The sequence below is a fragment of the Phodopus roborovskii genome, unplaced genomic scaffold (assembly GCF_943737965.1).
Source record: "Phodopus roborovskii unplaced genomic scaffold, PHOROB, whole genome shotgun sequence".
Taxonomy (NCBI): Eukaryota; Metazoa; Chordata; class Mammalia; order Rodentia; family Cricetidae; genus Phodopus; species Phodopus roborovskii.
In genome coordinates this window covers 1,890,104-1,905,537 of record NW_026125489.1, presented here as the reverse complement: position 1 = coordinate 1,905,537, position 15,434 = coordinate 1,890,104, and the positions used below count along the sequence as shown (strand labels likewise).

At 43.1% G+C, this 15,434-nt stretch overlaps 1 protein-coding gene across 9 annotated transcripts in view; it reads left to right on the top strand.

Annotated features, from left to right (window-relative positions):
- R3hdm2 (R3H domain containing 2) overlaps positions 1–15,434 on the top strand; it is an 88,568-nt gene that overhangs the window by 36,748 nt on the left and 36,386 nt on the right. For all 9 annotated transcript variants that reach the window (XM_051176114.1, XM_051176110.1, XM_051176113.1 and 6 more), the window contains 4 exons: positions 5,182–5,380; positions 10,957–10,998; positions 11,684–11,770; positions 14,251–14,377. In XM_051176114.1, the coding sequence (XP_051032071.1) occupies positions 5,216–5,380; positions 10,957–10,998; positions 11,684–11,770; positions 14,251–14,377 (421 nt within the window). In that variant the 5' untranslated portion in view covers positions 5,182–5,215. The remainder of the gene's footprint in view (positions 1–5,181; positions 5,381–10,956; positions 10,999–11,683; positions 11,771–14,250; positions 14,378–15,434) is intronic.

Genomic DNA, 15,434 nt, shown 5'->3' with positions numbered 1-15,434 from the left:
ATTCAGGCAAACATATAAAATAAAAATAAATCTTAAAAAACAAGAAAATATTACTACAAACAAAATTCCGTATTTTGGTTTTGGTTGCTTGATGTTTGGAGACAGGATCTCAACTCTGTAGCACAGAGTGGCCTGAAACTCATGGTAATTGTCCTGCCTTAGCCTTCTAAGGGCTTATGTTATAGGCATGAACTACCACACCCAACGAGATGTAATATTTGCATTAACTCGAAAACCGTACCTTACTTTCTCTTATCAGTCATTTTCTACCCTGCCCTTATCTTTAATTCTTAAAACAGACATTTTCTGACTTAGTCACCATAGATGAGTTTTACTTATTCTTTTTTTTTTGTTTTCTTTATATTTATTTTATTTATTTGATAAAATTTGTTTTTATGAACAATTTGTTTTTATGAATGTTTTGCCTGCCTGTTCTATATGTGTACCATGTCCAAGAGAGCATCAGATCCCCTGGAAATGGAGTTAACATTCAGTTTTAACCCACCGTGTGGGTTCTTGGAACTGAACTGAACCTGAGTCTTCTGTTAAATTAACAAGTGTTCTTAACTGCTGAGCTGTTTCTCCAGCCCCTTGTGAGACAGGATCTCACAGCCCAGCTCAGGTATGTGTGTGTATGTGTGTGTGTGTGTGTGTATATATATATACACACACACACACATACACACACACATGCTCCTTCTTCCTTGACACACTGTGCTTAGATTATAGTTATATGCTTAGTTGGGTTTTATTCTTAAACTTCGTATAATTATGTAAAGAGGCAAGAGCCTGTTTTGCCATCTCACTGGCCCAATATTTTTTTTTTTTACTTTATTGCTTTGGAGCAGTTGGCTCTTCATATGTGAATGAGGAAAGGGCTAGAAACCTTTACAAGAAATTTGCCACAGGGTAAGTCAGTGTTTTTAGTACCTATTATTGTCTTATTTGTGTTCTCTCTACCTAACATCAGTTGTAAAGGAGAAGAAGAAATCTGAGATGATGTGTCCTAGAGTGCTGCACTTAATATACTGTGGCAGGAATAGTGTAGGTTCAAGGCTAGTCTGAGATAGATAGCAGGCCCCTGTCTCAGAAAGAGAGGCTGGGAGAGAGACTACAAATATGTGAGTCTTTCTCTCTGAGTGTCCCCTATTTAATGTTCCCTTTTGCTCTATTGCCTTGGAAGTTGTTTGTAAAGTTGTGGAAGAATAGGTAATCTTACTGTGCCCTGGAAGGTACTGATGTGGCGGTCAAAATTTATGGGGAACATGTAGTGTTCTCCATGAAGGAAATTGTTGGGTCTTGTTGCCCAGGCGTCTCTCTGTGCAGCCCTGAGCCAGTGAGTGTCCTCAGAAGGTCCTTCCTTGGGGTGCACTGTACAATATGGGCAGCTGGGTTACAGGGAAGCGCTCGCATCTCGTATGGGCCTCCCTGGGGCTTCATGCCTTTGTTCTCGCCACTGTTACGTGTGAAATAGTCTCTTTTTGTTTCTCCTGCCAAAAATAAAATCTCCCAACTCCTTAATTTCTTCTCTATGCCAGATAAACCATTAGAAGGGGAAGTTACTTCTGTGCCTTGTGTTGGCTAAAGCCACCTCACTTTAAACATTTTTTTTTAAAAAAATTTGATGTGTTTGTGTGTGTTGGGAACCAGCAATCTGCTGACTTTGCTCCTCACGATGGCCATGCCATCCCTATGTCAGGCTTTCCCTGGCTGCTCAAGCTTTACCTGGCTGCCAGGGGACTCAGTTACGCATGGGCAAGTTTCCCTTTTAAAGCAAGCGCGCCTCTCTCTTTGACTCCTCCTTTCTCTTTCTCTCTCTCCTGCTTTCAGTTGGCCACCAGCTACCCCCCATTTCTCTCCCCTCTCTCAATAAACTCCACATGGGCACTGAGTGTTTGTGTTTCTTAGGCAATAGTTGTATGAAAAGAACAACAGTGTGTACAAGCAACCAAGCACAAGTGCGTGAGCACAGGTGCCTGCACGTGGGGTGTGTGCACAGGTGCCTGCACGTGGGGTGTGTGCACAGGTGCCTGCACGTGGGGTGTGTGCACAGGTGCCTGCACGTGGGTGTGAAGGCCAGAGGACACTCAGAGTCTCCCTCTATTCTCTGCCTTGACACTTTGTAACACAGGTCTCTCACAGGGCTGCTGCCGCACTCCTTCAATCCCAGCACTCAGGAGGCAGAAGCAGGCCGATCTCTGTGAGTTTGAGGCCGGCCTGGTCTACATAGTGAGTTCCAGCCTAGCCAGATTTACAAAGTGAGAGCCTGTCTCAAAAAGTCAGAGGGAGGGAGGAAGAAAAGATAGGGTGTCTCCCACTGTACCCAATTTTGGCTATTGCTGGTAGCCCAGAGAGCTCAGGGACAATGCCTATCTCCACCCATCAATACTGGAATAGGCATGTGCAACCCTGGCTGGCCTAGCCCTGGTGTAGAGCAGCCTGACTTCTAACTCACACAGATCCACCTGTCTGCCTCCTGAGTGCTGGGATTAAAATCAGGCTGCCACCAACACCTGGCTCATGCCTGTGGGTTTTGTTGTTTTGTTTTTTGTTTGTGTGTTTATTTGTTTGAATTCAGGTTCTGAGTATTTGAACTCAAGAACTCATGTTTATACAGTAAGTACTTTTATTCCATAAGCCATGCCATATCCCTGCCTATTCTTTGTTTTTTAGTATTTCTAAAAGTTAATAAATTGACTTGCTTAAGCTGTTACTTTCACTTTTGTGTTCACCCCCACCAAGATTTATTGCTAGGAATTCTTATTTGCCAAAAATATGCAGAGACTTCTACATAGGATTACCGACAAAAATTACCTTAATCAATGGTTATTTTGAGCTGGGTGTAGTGGCACACACCTTGAGGCCAGCCTCGTCTACAGAGTGAAAGGAGAAAACTAACTTCTACAAGTTATCCTCTGACCTTCACTTTTGCTGCACGCTCACATACACACACACTATACATGTGCACATACACATACATACAACAGGCCCCCACACACATATACAGGCATACGCATGCACATGCATAACACACATATATATACACACACTAAAAATTTAAAGCTAATCATGTATAAACATGACAGGATATAAAGATAAAATCTCATATACAGCCAATGATCAAAAACACCTGGTGGTTGTAACATACATCAGTTACTTTATATAAAACAGTACTTTATTCCTCCCATTTAGATGACATTGGGCACATCCAAGGTGGTATAATCATATACAGCACCTTCCTCCCTTCTCTCTCGGCCTCCATCCTCCCAGGTGCTGGGATACGGGAAAACCAGAGCGCCTAGCTGTCAGTCATTTATATTCCTTTGAGAAAGAGTCTTTCTATGTATTCCTGGCTGTCCTGGAAACTGCTATGTAGATCAGGCTGGCCTCTGCCTGCCAGTTGCTGGGATTATAGGTGTGTGCCACTGTGCTCAGCATGAAAGATAAATTTTTTTGTCCCTAGGCAAACCAGGTCTCTAACAGCTGCTCAGGAGTTGCTGCCAGGCAGACAGAGCAGTAACCCAGGCAGTTCAGCCTGTGTTGGATGAGGCCGGCATCTGTGCCTCTCAGCCTTTTGGGTCTGCCCCTTTATGTTGATTGAAAGAATAAGGAAATGTCTGGTTGACAATTTTCTGAAAGCATTGTTAATCATTTACTATTTAGCTCAGATTGTATAACTATACTGGGAATATATGTGGTTGGATTAAGGAAAGAAGAACCTATTTGGGATAGAACTACACTCAGTAATCCCTGTAAGAAGTAGCATTTATGAGTATTCTTGGACCAGAGTGAGTTTGAACTCCCCAGGTCTACTGTCTTAGACATAACTGAGAATCGACAGGAACCCGACATTTCCCAGGCAGTGACATAAGTGGCAGGGACAGGCCTAGTCATGTGTTGCCTGAGTCGTTGGGAGGCAGTAGATTGATTGAACACAATAGTGAATAGCAGAGCTTAGATTTCTTCCTGCTCCAGGAAGACACTCAAGTCTTTTTGGAGGACAGATGGCTAGAAAGTTCTTCTCTTCTTGAGTACTTTCAGCCACTTAAAAGAAAGTATGTAAGATGCTGTTCTGTTGTATAATTTAGCTGCTTTTTGATAGTGTGTAGCTTGAAGCTAGTAACAGTTTTGTGGTTTGTAGCTGTGGGAGTTCTCCCTTTTGTTAAAGAAGGGTGTTTTCTGGTGATGAATGGAGCTTTATGATACATTTTTTCCTCTCTCTAGAAAAAAATGTAGTGGGTTAAATAATATAGCTGAAAATATGAGCAGGTTTCTGCTGTGGCCATATATAAAGTGCCAGGAGAACTTAGAACTCATTGTAAACTCTTTTAGAACTTAACTCAGGTCAATGTCAAAATAGTTATATTGAAAAAATTGTCAGATAGTGTGATTTCCCCTCTGAGATTCTAGACAATGTGTGTGCTTACCACTAGTGAGGTCTGGGTTTGGTCCACAGCACCCCATCGGCAGTATCTAGAAAGTACAGATTAATCTGAAGTGACAGGACACAGACTAGACCTGGGGGGGGCGGTGTAGAGAGAGGGAGCTAGGCAGGGTCATGAGGAATAGTGAGTGTACTCACTAGCTTTGTTGTAGTGATGGTTTCACAGATATGTTAATATTACAAGTCATCAAATTATGCATTTCAAATTATGTAGGTAGCCAGGCACGATAGCATATACTTGTAATCAGGACTACATAGAACACCCTATCTCTAAACACCAAATTTAATTAATTAGATATATACTATATTATATATCAGTTTTACTACAATAAAGTTTAAAAAGAAAGCTGGGTGTGGTGGTGTACACTTTTAAACCCAGCACAGAAACAGAGGCAGGCAGATCTCTGTAAGTTCAAGGCCAGCCTGGTCTACAGAGTGAGTTCCAGGACAGCCAGGGCCACACAGAGAAACCCTGTCTCCAAAAAATATAAATAAATGGATAAATAAATAAATAAGTAGGATTAAAATAGATAAATAAAAGAAACTAATCCACGGGCAGTATTTATCAGAGGACTTTTTTCTAGGGAAACTGCTAGCAGAGAAAGACAGAGAGAGGGGTGTGTGTGTGTGTGAGAGAGAGAGTGGGTGTGTGTGTGTGTGTGTGTGTGTGTGTGTGTGTGTGTGTGTGTGAATGTGTGTAGCTGAACCTCTCATCTGATGCCTTTGGTGTTTCTCAGGAACCTCTAGAAGCGGCTGTCTGCACTGCAGAACATGTCTAACAGTAACACTACTCAGGAGACTCTGGAAATAATGAAAGAATCAGAGAAAAAACTGGTGGAAGAGTCTGTAAACAAAAACAAATTTGTAACTAAAACTGCAAGTAAGGAAGAAGTTGACAAAGAGGGTGAAGAGGCTGTTTTGCGCCAGGAGACACAGGTAAGGGTTCAGTGTGTTGTGTTCACAGTCCTTTAACTTGACAAGAAGCAGAAAATTATAGGGATCTGTTGATTTCTGATATGATCTCTCCCTAACATGTGCTTGCCAAAAACTTAACCCATAGTCAGGCATAGTCATGCACTTTGTATCCTGTTTGATTTTCTGTTGCTATGATAAAACATTTGACAAAAAGCACTTGGAGAGGGAAGGGTTTCTTTCAGCATACAAGTTATAGTTTATTGTTGGGAGAGATCAGAGCAGGAGCTCAAGCAGCAACGTGGATTGTGAGAGAAGGCTTCTTACTGGCTTGTTGAGCTATCATCCACAGTGGGCTGGGCCCTCCCACATCAGTTAACAATAAAATGCCTCAAGCATGCTTTTAATCCCAGCAAGTGGATCTCTTGAGTTCGAGGCCAGTGTAGTCTACAGAGAGTTTTAGGACAGCCTGAACTACACAGAGAAATCCTGTCTTAAAAAAAAAAAAAAAAAAAAAAAAAAAAAAGAAAGAAAGAAAAACAAAAACAAAAACAAAACAAAACAAAAAAAAAAAAAAAAACAAAGCCAGAACAAAACAAGCAAAAACAAAAAAGAAGAAAAGAAAATGCCTCAGCCAGGTGGTGGTGGTGCAAATTTTTAAACCCAGCACTCGGGAGGCAGGGGCAGAGGGAGCTCTGTGAGTTAGAGACTACCAGGACTAGTTCCAGGACAGGCTCCAAAGCTATACAGAGAAACCCTGTCTCGAAAATCCAAAGGGGAAAAAAAAGAGAAAAAAAGAAAAGAAAAGAGAAAAAAAGAAAATTCCTCACAGATATAGCCACAGGTCAATGTGATTAAGATAATTCTTTGGTTGACTCTAGGATGACAGCTGATGTCCACTGTGTAGATTACAGTCCCTTAGGAAGTAAAGACAGAAAGACCAGGAGCTCAGAGTCATTTTTGGCTATACAGCAAGTTCATGGCCAGGCTACCTGAATCCCTGCCTCTCAGAAAGAAAAGAAAATCCACCCTATATAGTCACAGAGTCCATGATGAAGGCAAAAGAATGAGATCCCGAATCTGTGTGGACCTGAGTTCACTGGCTGTCAGTATATTTGCTGCATTTTCTTGTAATTTTAGCCTGTACTTTTATTGTATAAGAGGAAGCTCCATGACTTTCTTAAGGCATATTGTTAGGTCTCATTTTAATATAATTGGGATTGCTTCCTTGCAGAATAGGAGGAGATTCTAAAATGTTTTAAGAAAGAGAGTAACATCACCAACCATAAACTTTGTATGGGTACAGAAATTAAAAATGGCCAGCATAGTGCCCTCTTACATCAAAACAGGCTTGAAAGTGCAACAGGGGCAGGCATCGTAAATATCTCACCCCGCACAGCCTTGGTGCAGGGTCAGCATCTTCTCAGCTTCTTCCTGCCCTCTGGTGCCGAGGGCAGCCTGCCTGGGGCCCTGGCTACTGAGCTTTGTTCTTTCAAAGGCGCACTGAGGTCACTGCTGGGAACTTGGTGGGAAGAAGGGCAGGGGACATGGGAGGGAACTGGCACCCTCTTTATTAATACAGCAGGCATAAGCTGTCAGGGCTGGTGGGCCTGCAGCTTAAGGCACCATTGGTTGTCTTTACCAACATGGCACCCTCTAGTTCCCAGCCTTCCTAAGGCTGCAACCAATGGCTGTGCTGACTGCCCCCAGCCATAAAATTATTTTGTTGTTATTTCATAACTGTAATTTTGCTACTGTTATGAATAGTAATGCATCTGATATGCAACCCCAAAGGAATTGTGACCCATCGGTTGAGAATCACTTTATTACACTGCAGCTCAGATTTGTAACTAAAAAAGCAGGCCTACCACTGAGAAACACACTGCACTGTCCTGGGCTAGACCATGGGGTGACTGTACTCCACTGAGCACAAGGGACAACCTACTCTTGCATTTTTTATTTATTTGCATATTTATTTTTAGTGTTTTTTGTTGTTGTTTGGTTTTGTTTGTTTGTTTGTTTGTTTGTTTTTTAGACAGGGTTTCTCTGTCTAGAAACTCACTCTGTAGACCAGGCTGGCCTAAAACTCACAGAGTATTCATCTGCCTCTGCAGCATGCTGGGATTAAAGGCGTGCGCCACCACTGCTGGCCTATTTTTAGAGCTTTTAAGACAGCGTTTCATGTAGTTCAAGCTGACCCTCAAACTTGATAGACAGATATATGGATAGACAGATGCAAATATAGCTAGATCATATGAGTGGTTTATATATGTGTGTGCCTATGTGTGTCCACAGAGGCCAGAAGAAACCATTGGTTCCTCTAGGACTGGCGCTGTTAGCCTCCATGTGCTTGCTGAAAACAGAACCTAGGCCCAGTACAAGAACAGCTAGTACTCTTGACCATCGACCCATCTCTTTAATCCTACCACTGATAGTGGTTTTTTTTTAAGTTTTGAGGTTTTGTTTATGCATATGGGTATTTTACCTGTGTGTATGTGTGCACTGTGTGTGTACCTGTGTGTATGTCTGCACTGTGTGTGTACCATGTATGTGCAGTGCCTGAGGTTACAGACAGTTGTGAGTCATTTGCTCCGTGAGTGCTGGGGATGGAATTCAGTCTTTTGGAATAGCTGCCAGTCTATTAACCACTGAGCCATGCCTCCAGCCCTTCCAAGGATTTTTTGTTTTTCTTAAAGATTGATTTATTTATTATGTACACAGTGTCCTACCAGCATGTATGCCTGCAGGCCAGAAGAGGGAGCCAAAGCTCATTACAGATGGCTGTGAATCACCATGTGGTTGCTGGGAATTGAACTCAGGACCTCAGGAAGAGCAGCCGGTGCTCCTAACCTCTGAGCCATCTCTCCAGCCCACTCCGGTGATATTTTTAACTATCAAAAAATAAACTGCTGTTGGCCATGGAAGCACATGTCTTTAGTCACAGCATTCAGGAAACAAGGGAGGCAAATCTCTGTGAGTTCAAAGCCAGCCTGCTCTATACGTTAAGTTCCAACCAAGCCAGGGCTTGTGAGACCTATGAGACCCTGTCTCAAGCCAACTAATAAAAATTGTAAGAGGCTGGAGAAATGTGTTTAATCCCAGGACCCACAGGGTATTCTTTGGTGTCCACTTACAAGCAAGATATTGCCACATTCTGAGGCTCTGGAGACTTGACACTCCCCACCCCCTCACCCCATTCTTGTTTTTACAAAGCACAGTTTCTCTGTGTAGCTGGCTGCCCTAGGACTCATTCTGCAAACCAGACTGGCCTTGAATTCACAGCAATCCACCTGCCTGGAATTAAAAGCATGTGGCACTATGCCCAGTTTGGCCAGACTCTGAGCCTTATCCAGCTAGCCTGCTAGAGACCTCTTTTCTCTGTGGTTGCTCTAGCTTTCTTCTGTGACACAAGCCAGTTTCTGTAAATCCTTCATTTCATGCCCAAGGGTGAGACTGGGCCTTATTATTATAAGCCTAGGAGATAGAACATTAACTCTAGCAAAAGCCAGATTAGGTAGAACCAGGAGCAATTGTCAATTTGCAAGGCCTAGAAACTCAAAGCATAATTCTTCAAGACAACTTAATTCACATAGGCATGTCTCCTTTAAAGATTAAGGCAACCACAACATAAAGGGGTGAGTTAAAAGCAAGCAGCTCCCCAAGACACCTGTCCCCAGTGTCTGTCCCTCTGCTGTCTTCCCACAGTTTGCCACATCTGTGTCCTGATGCTGTCCTCTCTGTCTTCTGTCTGTGTGGGGATGCATCTGCGTGAGTTTCGTCCCCACTCTCCTTCCAGAGTACATGGAGACATTGACCACAGTCCAAACGCACTCCAGCCTCCACTGATACCAAGAGTGAATTTTAAATACTCAGGACAGATACGTGATGAGTGTTTAATTATATGCTGTCAAGATTACATGAAAGATAATAATTAAACTAACTTTTAGATCCAAGTTATTCATTTTTAGGAGACGGTTATCTTTTGAACGCTTGTGTATGTGTCTTAAAGATAGACAGTAACGAAAGAACATTTTAGGTTTTATATTTCCTTTGAGGCATTCATCTGGTTAAAAAATTATTTGCATCTCAGGATATGGCTGGTTGGCAGGTGGGGTTGGAGAAGACTGGCTCCCCCTTGTGTGACTCCTTCTGCTCCCACCACAGGAGGTAGAGCTCTTGTTCTTTACAAAGCCTTTGGCCCCTGGCAGCTCCTTAGGATGCACTGTCCTCTTCTGTGTCTCAGCATGGCACACAGTCTCTCGGCAGTGAAGACCCTGCTCCCTCTTCCTCTCCACTCCAGTTTCTCTCCCCCTTACTTCTGTGGTCTGCCGCACCGTGATCTAACTGGTGCTGTCAAAGAAGTCCCTGTCTGAGTTGCTGCTGAAAAGTTTGAAAGAGAGGAGGCTGTTTTGCTTGGACCATGTGACATGTATTTTGGGAATAGGTTATTGGGATTCAGAGCAAATTTTACAGGGAGATTTAGTGGCACAAAAATGCAGGTTCTAAGATTTTTTTTTGGAATGGGCAAGCTACCATATCAACACATACTGAACTCAGGTATGCCGTATTAATAACCAGCTGAATGTGGTCTCCTGACTGGACTTCCTGCCTTCATATTTATAATGCCTTTGGGCTCCTCTGTTCTGTTGCTTTAGAAAAATGACCAAAATAACGAACTGATCATGTTAATTCTCTTAAAGCTCTCTGTGTGTCTTACTGCCTCAGTCTGGGGCTCATACTCTCCATCATGTGATTTGGTCCTTTAACTCCAGCCATTGCTTCTGTTTCTTTCTTCCTGTTTTAAATGAGAGTTGGAAAGTTTGAGGAGAGCATGATTGTATATATGCTCTCTCTGCCTGGTACCTGATCTGTGGTAGGCTTGAACTTGGTTTGGCTGTTAAGTGAAAATTAACCATATGGGAAGTAAGTAGATTCATACATTATTAGTAGAGTAGACATTTATACACGTTGAAGGGCATTTTAGCAACACTTCATAAAGTCTATAAAATAGACCATAGGTCTCCTATATTAATGACGCAGTCACTGTTTATACTAGTAAAGATTATAAACATCAACTGGGTTGTAGTCGCACACACCTTTAATCCCAGAGCTTGGGAGGCAGATTCAGGTGGATCTTGGTGAATTCAAGGTCAGCCTGGTCTACAAAGTAAGTTCCAGGACAACCAGGACTGTTGTAGAGAGAAACCCTGTCTCAAAAAACCAAGACTAGAAATTATATATGGGGGGGGGAGATTGGTAAAAATAAACTGTAGCATAGCCACACAATGAAATACTGTGTATCATCACAATAAAAGTATATGTCCTGTGGAATGATATCTGGGGAAATAAGTTTAATCATGAAGTTCAGAGTCATGTGAATAACCCAGGAGATTGTTACCTGTCTTCTTAGACTTTGTTTTGTGGGGAATGATGCTCTGTGTGAACTTGCTGGGGTTGGGATCAGGCAACAGCCACACCAAAAGATTTTCACCACAGGGTGATGGCACTTAGAATGCCAGTAATTAGTGTGTTGTTGGTAACGTGCATTGCTCACAGTACTGATTCTCCATCTTCCCTGTTCTTTAATCCTTTTCTAACAGAGACGGACATCTAGCCATGGTCACAACAGGAAAAGAGCCAAGGTGAGAGCTCTTCTCCCGTCTCTTACTGTGTAACTTCATTCATTACACATTTCGTAAATGTGTGTTTCAGGATTGTCTAGGTTACTCACATTACATATGGGCAAAGCTTTCTTGTCTGCCTATTGTATCTCAGTCATGACCGTCTTTCACACATTTTGAGATGGGGTTTCTCTGTGTAGCCCTGGCTGTCCTGGAACTCACTCTGTAGACCAGGCTGGCCTCGAACTCAGATCCACCTGCCTCTGCCTCCCAGGTGCTGGGATTAAAGGCGTGTGCAGCACTTGGCTGTGGCATGCACACTTACATACATTTCCTCCTGGGGGACGGGCTCCAGTCCCTCCCCTTTGTCTGAGAGGACCCACAGGGCCTGAGGGTATTTGTACTGAGCTGCTTATTTCTCTGCTCACTCCTGGCTTCTCTAGGAGAATGGCTGTTTATATGAGTTTTAATATTTACCAAAATCTCCCCCATGCCAGCCTGGTTGGTCTACATAGTAATTTCAGGACAGCTAGAACTTCAAAGTTATAACCTATTAAAAAAGAAAAGAAAAAGCAAGAAAGAAAAAGAAAAAAAGAACAACACTACTTAACAGAAACTGCTACTGGCAGAGTCTAAGAAGGTATTTTCTAAATATTTACCAAAACACTATATGAGATGCATCTTTAATGTTTGTTTTGTTTTTCAGTCTAATTCCAAGCTCAAGTTGGTACGCAGTCTGGCGGTGTGTGAGGAATCCTCCACTCCATTTGCTGATGGGTCACTAGACATGCAGGTAGGTCTTTTACAAGCCTAAGTGCTGAACATGGCAATTGTTGGGTAAAGCATAAGAGCAATCACAACATGGATGTTAGACCTAGAAATCAAGGAAGAAAGTATGTTGCTTTGTTTTGAGACAGGGTCTTATGTACCTCAGATTAGCCTTAAACTCTTTATGTAGCCAGAGATGATTTTGATAATCCAGCCTTGACCTCCCGGGTGCTAGAATTACAGACCTGCACTACCAAGACTTGCATGAAAGGGCACTTTAAAGAAAAGCTCTTAGGGGCCGGAGAGATGGCTCAGCAAATAAGAGCACTGGTTGCTCTTCCAGAGGATCCTGTTTCAATTCCCAGCACCCACATGACAATCCACAACTGTCCTTAACTCCAGTTCCTGAGATCTCAACTCCCTCACAGACATGCATACAAGCAAAACACCAACGTGCATAAAATGCAGATAGATAAATCATAAAGGAAAAGCTCTTACAGTGGGAATGTGAGTCTTAGTATCTTGCTCATGTGGCAGAGGACCCAGGGCTGAATGGTTCCCAGCCACTTCCTTTCACTTGAGTGACCTGCCCTTGCCATCCAGTTCCTACAAGGGGTACCCAGTGTGGCTTCAGCTGTGAGTTCCGACAGGAAAAGATTGCCCTCTGCTTGACTGGTGAAACAAAAATCCAAAGTAACTAACAACATACATTCTTCTTTTATTGTTTGTTTTTTTTTTTTTTTTTTTTTTTTCCGGGGTAGGGGGGGAGGATTTTTGTGTGTGTGTTTTGAGATAGGGTTTCTCTGTGTAACAGCTCTGGCTATCCTGGAACTTCCTCTATAGACAAGACTGGCCTTGAACTCACAGAGATCTGCCTGCCTCTGCCTCCTGAGTAACATATACTCTTCTATAAGATAAAGTTGGGGCTGTTAAGGTGACTCAGTGGATGTCTCAATCAGTGTCTATTGTTGTGAAGAGACTCCACGACCACATCAACCTTTATAAGGAAAACATTTAATTGTCATCATGGCAGGGTGCATGGCATAGCTGAGATGTTGCATCTGGATCCATAGGCAGCAGGAAGAGAGCCACTGGGCCTGTCTTAGGCTTTTGAAACCTCACAACTTAGCCCCAGACACTTCTTCCAATAATGTGTTTTTTTTTTTTTTTTTTTTTTTTTTTTAGATGGGGTTTCTCTATGTAGCTTTGGAGGCTGTCCTGGCACTCCCTCTGTAGACCAGGCTGGCCTCGAACTCACATAGATCCAGCCTGTGCCTCCTGAGTGCTGGGATTACAGGTGTGTGCACCACCAACATCTGCCTTCTTCCAACTAGGTTATACCTAATCTTTTCAAATAGAGTCATTCCCTGGTGGCTAAATATTCAATTATATAAACCTATGATGTCCGTTTTTACTCAAACCACCACAGTGGCTAAAACCTTGCCATACAAGTATGAGGACCTGAGTATATATGCCCGATGTAAAAGTTCTTATGTTAAGATGAGACACACAGACTAAAGAACCTCTGGGAGCTCGATGCTAACCAGCAAGCATTGCACACACCAGTACACAAGCCAGCCTGTCTCAAGCCAGGGTCTCTGATCTCTGCAGACAGACTTTGCTTTTGGACTGCGAGCTCACAAAAAATGATGGGCAGACTCATTAATTATGAAAGCTTGGCCAATAGCTTAGTCTTGTTTCTAACTAGCTCTTATAATTTAACTGATTTCTATTAATTTACATGCTAAGATGCAGCTCATGACTTGTTACCTCATCTTGTGTATGTCTTGTTTCCTCTGCATCTAGCTAACAACTCCTGGTGTCGCTAATTTTCTTCTCCCCAGTGTCCTCTGTGCCTTCCTATTGGCCATTCAGTTTTTTATTAAATCAGTAACAGTGATACTTCTTTGCAGTATACAAAAACATTATTCCACAACAGAGCTCCACGTATATTGTGGCACATACACACAAACACACACACACACACACACACAAAGAAAAGATAAACCTGCCATTCCAAGATTTGCTTTTATTGGGATTTTGAGGGAAACACAGAGTTTATTATTTTAAAAAAGGTTCATTAGCCAGGCGGTGGTGGTGCATGCCTTTAATCTTAGCACTTAGGAGGCAGAGGCAAGTGGATCTCTGAGTTGGAGGCCAGTCTGGTCTACAGAGTGAGTTCCAGACAGGCAGAGCTGTTATACAGAGACACCCTATTTGGAAAAACAAAGCAAACAAGTATTTATTTTATGTGTATGAATGTTATGCCTGAATGTATGTCTGTATATCATGTGCATGCCCACAGAAGTCAGAAGAGGGCGTCAGAGCCCCTGGATCTGGAGTTAGAGACAGTTGTGAGCCACTGTATGGTGCTGGGAAGTGCATTCAGGTCCTCTGCCAGGCAACAGGTGCTTTTTATTGATCTGAGCCAATTTCTCCACATCCACCAAAGAGTTTAAATCTTCTTCCCTTCTTTGATTATGTGCCACTTTCCTTTTACTTAAGGATATAATTCAGTTGCACATCAGCTGCCCCTCTGACAAGGAGGAAGAAAAGTCCACAAAGGATGTCTCTGAAAAGGAAGACAAAGACAAAAGCAAAGAAAAGGTCCCCAGGAAGATGCTGTCCAGAGGTGAGGACCATGCCTGTCATCCAGCTAACTGCCTGAGCCAGTGTTCTCTCTCTCTACACCACATCTTTTTAGGAGGAAGGTGTTTTTGTTGTTGTTTGTTTTTCAAGGCAAGAGTTTCTCTGTATTGTTTTGGAGCCTGTCCTGGCACTTGCTCTGTAGACCAGGCTGGCCTCAAACTCACAGAGATCCACCTGCCTCTGCCACCCAAATGCTGGCATTAAAGGCGTGCGCCAACACCCAGCATCTCAATTCTTTTTTTCAAGATTTATTTTTATTTTATGTGCATGGATGTTTTTCTTGTGTGTATATCTGTGCCCCATGTGCATGTCCGGGGCCCAACTAGGCCAGAACAGGGTACCAGTTCTTCAGGGACTGGAGTCACTGACAGTTGTGAGCCACCATGTGGGCACTGGATATCAAACCTGGGTCCTCTGGGCAAGCATGCAGGGCTCTTAACTGCCAAGCCAGCTCTGCCACTCCTCTCTTAAATTCTGAGGCGGCCCTCATGTAGCCTGACCTGGCCTATAACTTCCTCTGTGGTGAAGGCGACCCTGAATTTATAATCTCCCTGTCTTACCCTCCTGGGCCCTGGGATTGTGCTGTGTGCCACTGTGCCTGCCTTAAGTGTGGTGCTGTGCATGCCAGGTAAGCACTCCACCGCTATGCTCAACGCCAGCCATCTTTTACTTTTCATTCTGAGACAAAAGCTCCCCAAGTTTCCCAGGCTGTCCTTGAATTTAGTTTGTAGTCCAGGCAGGCCTTGAATTCTCCTGCCTCAGCCTCCTGAGCAGCTACAAGTCTACAGTGTTCTTTCTTACATCTTGACACCTTGGTGTCCACTGGTTTTACTGGACCAGCAGTTCCTGCTGCTGTGGTTGCTTGGGGGAGCAAATAACTAAGTTAAGTACTTCTATGCATCTTTAATCAACTTGCCTCAGGACTTACATACCACAGAGAGGTACTCTGTCAACATTGACTCTGCCCAGGATAGGTCAGTGTAGTCAGTCAGTCCTGGCTTTGTTTATTCTCAGTTTAAGTGGTTCTAGGGAATCCAACC